At 35.7% G+C, this 12,445-nt stretch overlaps 2 protein-coding genes and 1 long non-coding RNA gene across 8 annotated transcripts; 2 read left to right on the top strand and 1 right to left on the bottom strand.

Moving 5' to 3' along the window:
• Positions 1 to 783: 783 nt before the first annotated feature.
• LOC111800416 (glutathione transferase GST 23-like) lies at positions 784 to 1,819 on the top strand. Its single transcript, XM_023684103.1, has 2 exons — positions 784 to 1,226; positions 1,390 to 1,819. Exons 1-2 carry the CDS (start codon positions 918 to 920, stop codon positions 1,747 to 1,749), a joined length of 669 nt encoding a protein of 222 aa, XP_023539871.1. The 5' UTR covers positions 784 to 917; the 3' UTR covers positions 1,750 to 1,819.
• A 538-nt stretch (positions 1,820 to 2,357) lies between these two features.
• On the top strand, positions 2,358 to 9,966 carry LOC111800418. Of its 6 annotated transcripts, none has more exons than XR_002815989.1 (7): positions 2,361 to 2,655; positions 2,754 to 3,802; positions 3,990 to 4,256; positions 5,052 to 5,207; positions 5,298 to 5,445; positions 5,653 to 5,720; positions 9,676 to 9,966. It is a non-coding gene; the product is annotated as an uncharacterized LOC111800418 (long non-coding RNA). The 6 variants fall into 6 exon arrangements; XR_002815991.1 differs by having other exon boundaries at positions 2,365 to 2,655; positions 2,754 to 2,844; positions 3,739 to 3,802; positions 5,298 to 5,720; XR_002815987.1 differs by having other exon boundaries at positions 2,365 to 2,655; positions 2,754 to 2,959; positions 3,739 to 3,802; positions 5,298 to 5,720.
• Positions 6,042 to 8,705, bottom strand: LOC111800417 (probable indole-3-pyruvate monooxygenase YUCCA3). Its single transcript, XM_023684104.1, has 3 exons — positions 7,630 to 8,705; positions 7,056 to 7,427; positions 6,042 to 6,863 (listed from the first exon to the last, which is right to left on the bottom strand). The coding sequence occupies exons 1-3, from the start codon at positions 8,320 to 8,322 to the stop codon at positions 6,636 to 6,638; spliced, it is 1,293 nt and encodes a 430-aa protein (XP_023539872.1). The 5' UTR covers positions 8,323 to 8,705; the 3' UTR covers positions 6,042 to 6,635.
• Positions 9,967 to 12,445: the final 2,479 nt, after the last annotated feature.

Below are 12,445 nucleotides of genomic sequence, written 5' to 3'. Positions count from 1 at the left end.
ATATATATATATATATATATATATATATATATATATATATAAATAAATAAATATATATATAAGTATAAATAAAAAAATTAGAGATAAACTCCTAATTTAATAAATATTTAAACAAACGCAAGAGCTTACGTAAGGGATTTGTAGACAAAAGAAATATTATATACAAATTTATTATTATTATTTATTATTATTATTATTAAATTATAAACTCGATTTGTCGGATGTATTTAAATAATACGTTATTAAATTTTTAATTTTTATATTTAATTTTAATTTTGTAGTAAGTTAAAAAATTAATTAATTTATTAAATTTAAATTTGAATAATATACCTAAATGGATAAAATCATAATTTTTTATTTTTATTTTTGTATCCAATTGTTTATCAATTTTTTTAAAAAAATTGAATTTTAAATAAAATAAAAAAAAAAGAGATATTTTTAAGTTTCAATAATTAAAATTATAATTCAGCTTTTTTAATACAATAAACTTACAAATAGAGTTCATCTTAATGACATTTTTTTTGTATGATTAAAAAATATTTATTAAATAACCATTTTATTTTTTAAAATTTAATTAAAAATAATAATTAATTTTCTATCGAACATTTTCTCAATTTTAATATATTTTTTTAAAGAATAATTTCTGTTAAAAAATATAAAACGTCGCAATAAATAAAAATAAACCATAATTTCTAAAAATTTAAAATTTAATATTAAAACATAGCTTTTATACTTAAAAAAAATATATTTATTTATAATTGAAATTTCAAATTTGATCATTTTTTAAATTGACTTGCGTGACTTGACCGGTTCACCAACTCCTCCACTCCTTAAACCCTAAATCAGAAAACGTCGGCGAAATGGATATTAGGAACCAGAAGTGTTACCGATTCGTCTCAGATTTCCTCCATTGAAGGATGGGAGAAGTGAAGCTCCATGGAAGTTGGGCGAGTCCTTTCAGTAACAGAGTCGTTTGGGCGCTGGAACTCAAAGGCATACCCTACGAGTTCGTACAGGAAGATCTGACGAAGAAAAGCCCTCTTCTCCTTCACTACAATCCCGTCTACAAGAAGATTCCGGTGCTCGTCCATGGCGGAAAGCCGATCTGCGAATCCTCCATCATCCTTGAGTACATCGATGAGACCTGGCCGCAAAAGCCTCTGCTACCGATCGATCCTCTCGACAGAGCCGCCGCTCGGTTCTGGATCAAATTCATAGAGGACAAGGTAATCATTACGCAGAGAACTCGTCAATAATGATGTTATGAATGTTTCTTAAAGGCATTTTGAAGAAAAAACTCATTCAATTGACCGAAGATTTACCAAATCGAAACAAAAAAATTTAATAAATACTTAAATTACCTGAACCAAACAAGCGAATATGGAACAGGAAGCAACGATGAGGAGGATTTTTGTGGCGAGAGGGGAAGGTAAAGAGGAGGCGAGGAGAGAGAGCTTGGAAGTGCTGAGGACGGTCGAGGAGCGGGGCCTCGGCGGCGGCGGGAAGTTCTTCGGAGGAGATGCGATTAATATGGTGGATTTGACGTACGGATGGATCGCAGTGTGGATGAAGGTTTTGGAAGAGGTATTGGATATGAAGCTGATTGAAGGCCCTGAGTTCCCTCGCCTTCAAGCATGGGCGGAGAGTTTCCGAACCGCCGCCGTCATCAGAGATCACATTCCCGACCACCAAAAAATGGTGCTACATTTACGGCGCCGCCGTGAGGAACTGCTTCCGCCACCAAACTAGTTGCCTTTTATTTAACCCTTTCCATCTTCAAAAATAATATTAAATCAATAATTTTAATTTTAAAATTTAAGTAAACTTTTAATTTCAATTTTAAATTTAATCATTATAACAATATAATCTCTATACATTATAATTAATGACATAAATAAAATAATAAAAATTAAAATTTGATATAAAATTTACTACAAAATAGACTAAATTGGAATAAATTATAAACGAATCAAACTTTAGGGACTACTTATTTTTTCCGCTATAATTTTTTTACGTTTTTTCGAAGCTGACCACAAAAGATGCATCCAAAAGCTTCTCTCGATCAAAACGGAATGTTGGTTAAAAACATCGACGTAGATTCGTCGAGGAAGCTATTTGTAATGAAAAAACCAACGCAATGGCTTGTATCGAGACGACTTAGATCTCCCTACACATATTTTGTCAGTTTTTTTGTCCTACATATTCCGACACGTTAAGCTTGTGTCGGAAAAAGGCTCGTTAGGCCAATGCAACAAGATATCTCGACCCGTTCTCGAGTTTGAATGACGTTCATCAATAAGACTCAATCCAAAAATCCAAAAAATCATACCTTTCCACACCTAGTCGATGAATTTAATCCCAAATAACCGGCGAAATAATCTATAGGGAATGTATGAAATCATAAGCTTAAGCACAAAAAAAAAAAACCCAATATTGAGCCATAAACAACGCGATTGAGATGAAAAAATTGTCGATTTAGTTGAAGAGTTCAAGAAAACGAAGCTGAATCTTCGAGATCCATGAATCCAAATTTCATTTATGGGTGGATTTTCGAATTTCTATACACTGATCGTTCGCGATTTATCCAGCAGAATGAATATACGTTTGTTCCTCTCTCACTTTCCATCGTTTGTTCATCCTTGTCCTCTTCTCGAAGTAAGTTCATAAATCTCTCTGTCGTTCTTGCGATTCCGCCGCATATGGATATATGATTGTGTTTCAGAGTAAGAGTTCGTTTGATTGTTATGGAACAGATGGAAAATCGGAACCGAAGCAAGTAAAACTCTGGGAACGCTCCAGACCGATTCCTCCTGGAGGCATCGATCCTGCCAAAGAACATTGCAGGTTCAATCTAAGCTTCGTTGTTTGTGAAGATTACGATATGGATTTGGCGGGAAGAGGCGGTTCTTTGCATTTTATGGCTTTGATTCTTGTTCCTTTTTGTTTGTTGAGGTTATTGGTAAGAGACTAGGTTTACGCAAACCAATTTCCTGCTAATAGAATATGTCTGAGAAAGATAATTATCCCAAATTCGACATGAATCAAAGTAGGAAGAAACATCAAAGGCCTCTCCATGATGAGCTTGTAATCCTGCAAAAGCAAACTGAACAAACCAATGGATGGACCGAGATAGAACCAACTAACAAACCACAAAAGCTATTCATTCTTATTTCTTCACAATCTTCATTTGAATATGGTGCGGGATTTTTGTATGTAATTGTCTCTAAAACAGTCATTTGTTTGTCATTGTTTCATTTCATTACTCTGTTCTTAGTTGATCTTGTTGCATACATTTGTTATTAGTAGCTTTCTCTTGTATAAGAATACCTTGTATTTAATTCATATATACAAAGGAAATATGATACTCTTTTCCTCATAAAAATCATTTAACAACATTGAAATTGGTCTCTCAAAACTATTGCCAGCGGTTAACTTGGGCCAACCAAGAATGTATGCCGAACAGTCCAAGATTCACAACTTAGTCGATAGCTTAAGGCAAAGGGTGGGTGCATTCTTGGCCACAAATTAGTCTGGCATGGTTCCACTGTATCCACAAGGCCTAGAAAGAGTTACTAAATCATCCTTTCCATTTGCCATACCCTCCTTCGTCCGTTAGGTTTACGAAATCATGCTTTCAGACACATCATTAACGATTAACTTGTTTTTTTTCATGTGTTACTATAAATCTGCTCAGGCACAAGCAGAGTACTGTTTTACTTGTGTTCTTCTTACTCTCAGGGAAAGGTCCTTCACAGCCTGCTCCAAAATTAATTGGGACATCATAGCATTTTGTCTGAACTTGGTAAAATTTCCCCTTCATCTATGATACACTTGCATTACAGTATATGCAGAAACTTCATTATCTTGTTTTTAGATTGGCCTGAATGGTCTGGACTTTGCTCGTTATTCACAGGATTAATCTGTCCATGAAGGATCCTTTTCATTTCTGTTTCCTTTTCCTATTTTTGACAATGAATTATCGACTGCAGAGCCGATAAGCATGAGCCTACATATGCTAAAAAGATGGTGGATTTGTACAACCAGAATGGTGAAATTGATCGTATGCTTTACAGAGATAGATGACATTTGCACTTGTATTACTGGCTCTTTTGATTTTGGAGCCATGAAATAATGTCACCGGACTTCAAGATTCTTGCTGTGAGCTTTGGTTCCACTACTTTTTTCTTGTTTCATGCCCTGAATCATCCACCTTTTTCTATGGGCTATTTGGGCTGTTTATTGAATCCTTTCAACATGTAAGAGACTTAAAGTTTGTCTCGACATATTTGTAGTTACAAGTAGTGTTTTTATAGGATCAGACGACAAAATGTAGTAAAGAGCATTTGCTCAATTTACTTCAGCGTTTTGGAAGAGTGCAGGACTTTCTTTTCAAAGATTTTTTTTGGAAGATAGGCATTGTGAGATCCCACATTAGTTGGAGAGGAGAACGCAACATTCCTTATAAGGGTGTGGAAACCTCTCCCTAGCAGACGCNTGGAAGATAGGCATTGTGAGATCCCACATCAGTTGGAGAGGAGAACGAAACATTCCTTATAAGGGTGTGGAAACCTCTCCCTAGCAGACGCGTTTTAAAAACCTTGAGAGGAAGCCCTAAAGGGAAAGGCTAAAGAGAACAATATCTACTAGCGGTGGGCTTGGGCTGTTACAGACATGCCCTTCTTCCTTAATCTAGCTTGAACAAATGCTCATCTCGAATGGCTTGACTAGTCCAAACGATACCCATCATAATAAACAAGAAATAAAGTAAAAGATTAGGAGTTGAATGAAAATTTCAAGGGGTTTAAAGGAGAAAACATAGGAGGGAAAGAATCTCTAATAATTTAATATTTGGTACTGTTCATAAATGTCAAATCAGAACAAAAAAGAAACTTAATAAAGTAGATGAAGCCTTAATAAAAGGTGTATGAAGGATATACCATGGTTTCTAAACCAGTGAGTATTTCCTCAGACTCCTGAACTTTGTGCTGGGTAATGGTAAAATTGTCACTTACCATCATTATCCCAACTGAGTTATTTATCATTTATTACAGGAAGGGATGGGCTTTTGATGAAGAACTAGGAAAATGTTATGGGTAGTTACTACCCCATGTGTTTTCTTCTCTATGGTAGCTTGATGTCTCTGTAAGAGGTTGCACGGTTTTATGAGAACATTGGAAGCTCTAGTGGGATTTTGACAAAGACTGCAGGTTGGACTTCATGTTGTTTGGCTTTATGTATTGCAATAAACTAGAACATTAATGTCTACTTGACTGAAATATATAATCAAACGGATGCAGATAACATGTTCATGAAGGATCATGATCAGTTCGAATTACAAATTGGTTCCTGAAAAGCTTTGAGTTTGTGGTGCTGAAGAACATTTAAATGGGCCATGGAGTTATATCACTATGTTTGGTTGAATCAACAGCATGGGAAGTCATATGGGTTGTCTTCTCCTTTAACGTTCCCCACTCGAGAATTGTCGCGTCTTTGTTCTTAAGTCTTGAAACTGTTCTGACTCATTAAGCTCTCTAGCACGCACAAAACATCTTATTTGCAATGTAGAACCTTATGTTGAAGAAATGTGAGTCTTTTGTTATGGTTCATTTCATTGGCTGTGAATTCTGATTTGTGGCTTGTTTTTTGTGTCAGTTAAGAAAGATGCATATGGACTTTGGGTTTCAAGCAGAGTAAAAAAGAGGGAGCATTGCATTTATCAGGTACTGATTGGTTTGAAGGCTGAGATCTTTATTTGTGAGATCCCACATTGGTTGGAGAGGGAACGAAGCATTCCTTATAAGGGTGTGGAAGCCTCTCCCTAGTAGATGCGTTTTAAAACCTTGAGGGGAAGCCCAAAGAGGACAATATTGCTAGTGGTGGACTTGGGCTGTTACAAATGATATCAGAGCCAAGCACCGGGCGGTGTGCCAGCGAGGATGTTGGGCCCCCAAGGGGGTTGGATTGTGAGATCTCACATCGGTTGGAGAGGAGAACGAAACATTTCTTATAAGGGTGTGAAAACCTTTCTCTAACAGACGCGTTTTAAAACCTTGAGGGAAAGCCGAAAAGGGAAAACCCAAAGAGGACAATATCTACTGTTACATTATTACCGTTGAAAATTTGTAGTGGTTAGAGAGATTTGTTCACATGTAGAAACTAAGAACTAAGATAAGGTTTACACTTCTCTGCTCAGACCATGTGCAAAGCAACATGGAGACAGAAAACCCTGAAACCCATTTTTTCATTGTGAGACCAAAACTGAGATCCCTTAGTGGAGATTTGTTATGTTGGGGGGAATCATGGACCTGAGGGGCCACATTTTTGTAAACGGACCCATTGTGGATCCACTGTGGAGCCCATTAAATGCTATTTATTATCATTTCCTAGGTGGGTCAGGTTGTGTTGGATTTACAACAGAGAGAGGTAAGAAAGTTTACAATTACAACAAGGTAGATCCAGAAAGAGATAGTCAATAGGACAGTAAGGAGAAAAACAATAAGCCTCATCTTCCTTTATACAGAAAGGAATTCGTAGGGGGAGGAGGGCTCTGCTAATGTGTTTCTTTTGTTTCTGTTTTGTTTTTGTTTTTGTTTTGTTGGTTTACTGTTCTTCACAAGATGAACCCAACACTTTTATTAGAAATGTGAAATGCATCTTCTATGGCGAGCTGCTACAGATTTTCTCTTCTGTTTTGTTTCTTCTTTCCAACTCTTGGCAATGTCCTGAGCTACATTAATGGCGTCCAATGAAGCTCCTGATAAGCCTCTTCTTGTGAACCCAACAGCGTAGAGTCCTGCTTTGCCTTTCCACCCATTTGGGAATGGACTTTTTGGAATCCCATCACTGGAAAAGAACTCATTTTCCTGTGCAATCAAATACTCTAGTTTTAGGGTAAGGAACTAAACAGAAGAGATCTCAAGTTGGGCACATATTTAGAAGAACTGAAGGGTAATGGTCCATAAAAGAGACTTAAAAAACTGAACCCAACTTCCATAACTGTCACATGGACTCTAAAAGGAGAGCCCATTTCAAATATTATTAAAAAACCTGCTGACCTTGAGCCAAGATGGAACATTGCTGCGGTAGCCAGTAGCTAGAATTACAGAATCAATCTCTAGAACTTCTCCATTGACCAGCTCCACTGCTCCTTGTCGGAATTTTTTGATTCCGGTCACCACCTTGATCTCTCCTGCTCTTATCTTCTGTAGCGCTCCAATATCTAACACTGGTGTCTTCCCAGCAGCGTTTTTCAGCTGCAAAGGCCCTGTACATGGCCTTTTAAGTCCATACTTCTCAGTGTTCCCAAGAACAAGTCTGGCAATGATCAGGAGCATCTTGTCGACCATATGAAGTGGCAGCCATTTCATCAGGGAAATTGCTACTTCAAAAGTTGATTTTCCAAGTATTTCTCTTGGCAATACGTGAACCTGTGGATCAACATAAAGTATACAACTTTCAAGTTAAATTTAACACATAAAGCTTCATTTTTAGATGGAATTGAAACGGCAAGTTCAACTTTTAAAAGTTTCCAATGCCTTTTTTTCGTTGAGGTATGTTCATATTGACTTTATAAATCTACATCAGAAGTGAGTTAGCTTGAGTTATTTGATGTAACTTAAGTTGACTTACCGAACTTCGTACCACCATTGATGGCTTGGCATCATGGTTACAAAGATCAAGTGAGATTTCCATGCCGGAGTTCCCACATCCGACAACAAGCACCCGTTTGCCATGGTAAGCCTCGCCAGATTTGTAGTCACAAGCATGCATAACATGGCCACCAAACTCCTCCATCCCTTCAAACTCTGGCACAACCTTCTCAGAATTCTCGCCGGTGGCGACAACCAGCCACCGACAAATGTACTCAACCTCGGTTGGCTTTGGACTCAACGAAACAGTTTTGACTCGCCACAAGCCAAAAGTTTCATCATACTTGGCTGACTGCACAGTCTCATTGAAACGTGGGGTGATATCAAAATGGTTGGCATAGGATTCCAAGTAGGAAATGAACTGAAACTTGGAAGGGTAAGCAGGAAACTCCTCTGGGAAAGGGAAGTTAGGAAGTTGACAGAATTGCTTTGGAAGGTGAAGTTTGAGACGATCATAGGTCCTGTGTTGCCAAAGAGAGGCAATGCAGTCAGCTCGGTCAACGACAACGAATGGGACGCCTTGTTGTTTGAGAGCTGCAGCCACAGACAACCCAGATGGTCCTGCTCCGACAATCACCGGTCCATTGACCCATATACACCGATGATCAAAGAAGCCATCATCAATGGTGTGAGCCAATGGAGGAATACTGATACAAGTACTGTTATGAGTCATAATAGTATTTGTGTGTGTTGTTAACAGGGATGGATAGAAAGAAAAAGAGGATAAATTTAAAAGGGGGTCGAAGAGAATAGAATAGAATATAGTGTACTTTTCTTTAAGATGGAGAAAGCTGAATGTGTGGAAGGGGAAGAAGGCGTTGGAAGTGCTTAAATAGGCAGCTAAGAGAAGAGTTTGGCCAAATGAGAGAGAAGCATGTGATGTGAATTTGGAGAAACAAAAAGAAATTATAAACTTTGTGGTCTCTTTCTTCTGAGGTCCAAAGCATTTATTTTGTCTGATTTAAACCCATATTTTATGCTAAACAGAGAGAGATTTTTTAATAGTTAATGCTTAGAAGTTGTAAACCAGGGGCTCTCTTGTGCTGCTTGTATCTTGCCAAAGATTTTCTTTCAAACTTATTCTATTTCTTTCTGATTCTTTAGAGAATTTATTCTATGATCTTAGCTAGAAACTTGGACTTGAAATGACTCAAACAAGGAATTCGTTTCTATAACCGTCCAAGGTCACTACTAGTAGATATTGTCTTCTTTGGGCTATCCTTCAAGGTTTTTAAACGTGTCTGTAAAACGTGTTTGTTAGGGAGAAATTTTCACACCTTTATAAAATATGTTTTGTGTGGGATCTCACAATCCATCCCCTTTGGAGCTAAGCGTTCTTGCTAACACATTGCTCAGTGTCTAGCTTTGATACCATTTGTAATAGTCTAGGCTCACTGCTAACAAATAATGTCCTCTTTGGGCTTTCTATTTTGAGCTTTCCTTCAAGGTTTTTAAAATGCGTCTACTAGGGAGGTTTCCACACCTTTATAAAGAATGTTTCGTTCTCCTCCTCAACCGATATGAGATCTCACACTTCTGTATTATTGTTAGTTTTGCTAATGATGGTAAAATGATGGGTGATGGAATAGCTCTAGGTTGTCTATTTGATCCAAAAGCTTCCTGATGATTGAGATATGTGGAGGTCTTGATCATGAGTCACCTGTAGTGGTTACCATTGCTTCAATGTTAGTGTCTCTTTTGGTGTCATTTAAGTTCAAATGGTCCACACAGCAAGTTCATGAAGATTCATCAATTCCCTAGAATCATCAACTTCCTCCTAATACTCAATTCTTGTACAAATTCTTTTTGTTGGCTATCTTCTTTGCCTTTTGATTCGATCTGTCTCCCTCTCATAAGTTATTTTTCGACGTTGACTACTAAGTCGGTTCTCTACCCTTTCTATTAATTGCAATATGCATGAAGAACAGGTAGCTATCATTTTCTTTTTCGTGTGCTTTAGCCACTTTTTAACAGCTTTCCTGACTTATGTGTCAGAAATTAACTTTGATAAATCGTTCCTGAACAGGAATTTATTGATTCTCTCCCAATTGGTTGGACTATAGGTGCAATGATTTACTTCACGGGCGAAATATCAAGGAAATGAATAGAAGAAGTGTTTTATCCTATTGGTATGATCTTTCCATCACCGCTCTCGGCTTTGTCTTTTCTCTTGATTAGGTAGTCCTCGAAAATTCTTATTCCTTTTTCACCGGAACTAAATTACGGTGATATCATATTAAGTTCTATACTCGTTCTCGTTTAGAAAACAATAACCTTGATATGATGTATATATAAATTCTACATATATTCTCATTCATACCCCAATGGCTCGAAAACACGACTCTTATGCCAAGAACGTAAGTATAAAAGATTAAGAAATAATAATAATAATTTGAAAAGAATTGTGCAAAATTATAATAATGTCAACCTTCCACCTTGGGTTACTCATAGAAACCTATTGGAATTTGAAGCCACCATACAAAAACTTTTTTCTTTTTTGCTTTGGAATTGCTTCACTTTTTATTCACAAAACTATCTCTACAATTGTTTTCACCCATTATAATTTTAACCCTTTTATATATATATATTTTTAATTTATGACTGAAATTCGAACCTCTAATCTTCTAAATATATGTCTTAATCAATTGAGTTATTTTAAAATAGTAATTTATTTGTATTTTGGACAAAAAAAAAAAAAAAAAAAAAAAAAAAAAAAAAAAAAAAAAAAAAAAAAAAAAAAAAAAAAAAAAAAAAAAANATATAAAATGACCTAGAATGATATAGTGGTACCAATATGTTTATATTTTGAAAAATGACATTAAGATATGTTGACTATTTGCCTTTTAACGGTNAATAAAAATGACATTAAGATATGTTGACTATTTGCCTTTTAACGGTTTTTTGATTCAATGGACGTTTATAAAAAAAGTGAAGGGTAATATTGTAATTTTGAACAAATGTAAGGGTATTTTGGGAAAGAGGGATATATATATATTATTGGAAAATTGGGAATTTATTATATTCTCACCAATTAATTTGTATTTTTTCGATGCAAATATATTTTAGTTCATATTTGGGTCCACCTCTACTTCCTAAATTCTTTATTTATTTTTGAATGGGCTTGCTTGCTTAGGGATGTGAATTAAGAAGTTAATTAGTATCATAATTTCACCACCTATAAATGGATAAAATGGGTACCAAATTCAAGCCTAACCAATAAAATATCGACCACTATTATTCATATAAGTTCGGGTAGAAACAAGCTTCAAACTAAGTTTATGAAAGTACAGTATTGTAGTGTTTGCATTGTACTTTAAGGTTGTACACAGGTTCGGTTGGATTGGGTTAGGTTAAAAAAAAACTCTTGGGTTTGTTGGATTAGTGATACAAGCAACACGAATAGAGTTCACAACGAAACCCAACTCAGGTTGAGCTATCGNTTGGATCATCTCGAACTTTTGGGTTTGTTGGATTAGTGATACAAGCAACCCGAATAGAGTTCACAACGAAACCCAACTCAGGTTGAGCTATCGGGTTGTTTTTTTTTATTATTTAAAAAGATTATATTTATCCACATACATGTTACATTAATAACTACAATCTCATAAAGCTCAAATATCAAACATTTACCATCAGAATGTATTACTAACATGGTTACAAATGCTAAACATTCTTAATCTTTTTAAAAGTAAAGTAGGGTTGCATTGGGCTGTAACCCTATTTTCGAAAAAAGAAAGTGTCACCCTACAGACCGAACGGAATTTTCGGTTTTTCAAAAAGTCAACCTAACTAAAATCGAAAAAAAATCTAACCCAACCTAATCTTTATAGTTTGGGTTGAGTAGTCCAGGTTGGTTCGATTATCAGGTCATATGAACACCCCTAGTTTATGGTACGACACTTGTAGCTAAGTTTGATGGAGTGATACTGTGTCAATGTATGTAGCTATTTCTTCCTTTAACTTTATTTTCTTTCATCGATAATCCTTATCGAATGAACAATTGATAGGTATCTTGTTACTGTCTACCACTAAAAAACATGGTGCGGTCAGTAGTAGGAGGTTCTTAATGACTTATCGGGGAGGTGTATATTAGAATTCTCTCGAATATCGCTATCACGGGCCACGATGATTCTACATTTTTAAAACGAGCACTAGTGAATCGAAAAATTGGTCTTGTTTTTGGAACATGTAAAGGGGTTGAGAAGGTTGAAATAAATAATGGTTTAGGGTTATTGAGATTTGGGAACACAAAAGCCATTATTCCTTTGGGAAATTAATTGTATTATACATATCAAAATTAACACGTATCATACTTGACTTCTTCTATTTTATTTATGTTAATATTATATTGTTTAAATTACGGGTGTTTATATGATCTAATAACCCGAACAACCTAAAATTAAGAGTGCTCATATGATCCGATAACTCGACTAATTTGATCATTTGGAAAATTTAGTAGAAAAAATTTGGTTCGGTCTGCGGGTTGACTTTTTTTTGGTTGGGGCACTGCATTCAACTCAACTTGAAAATAAGGTTACAATTCAACCTTACCCTATTTTTTTAAAAATATTTAACGTGTAGTGGATGTGAGTGATGTGTTGTGGCTGGTAAATATTTGATGATGTTTCAAATGAAAAATACATTTAAAAAAAAAAAATTAAGATTCACTTTAGAGTCCATTCTAGACCTCGGTGTTAGTTTCTTTGTTCATATTTAATGTACCGTTACGTATCATCATCAATCTCACGGTTTTAAAATGCGGGAGAGGTTTTCACACTCTTTGTGATGTCCCACAT

The sequence above is a fragment of the Cucurbita pepo genome, chromosome LG08 (assembly GCF_002806865.2).
Source record: "Cucurbita pepo subsp. pepo cultivar mu-cu-16 chromosome LG08, ASM280686v2, whole genome shotgun sequence".
Lineage (NCBI taxonomy): Eukaryota > Viridiplantae > Streptophyta > Magnoliopsida > Cucurbitales > Cucurbitaceae > Cucurbita > Cucurbita pepo.
The sequence above is the reverse complement of the archived record's forward strand: the minus strand, read 5'-3'. Positions and strand labels throughout refer to the sequence as shown.

What these genes read in the sequence shown, in the direction of transcription:
- LOC111800416 (XM_023684103.1), top strand. Translation starts at nt 918, where the DNA reads ATGGGAGAAGTGAAGCTCCATGGAAGTTGGGCGAGTCCTTTCAGTAAC. An exon ending in TCAAATTCATAGAGGACAAG is followed by an intron (nt 1,227 to 1,389) that starts GTAATCATTACG and finishes AATATGGAACAG; the next exon opens with GAAGCAACGATGAGGAGGAT.
- LOC111800417 (XM_023684104.1), bottom strand. Translation starts at nt 8,322, where the DNA reads ATGACTCATAACAGTACTTGTATCAGTATTCCTCCATTGGCTCACACC. An exon ending in CAATGGTGGTACGAAGTTCG is followed by an intron (nt 7,428 to 7,629) that starts GTAAGTCAACTT and finishes GTTGATCCACAG; the next exon opens with GTTCACGTATTGCCAAGAGA. An exon ending in ATGTTCCATCTTGGCTCAAG is followed by an intron (nt 6,864 to 7,055) that starts GTCAGCAGGTTT and finishes TTGATTGCACAG; the next exon opens with GAAAATGAGTTCTTTTCCAG.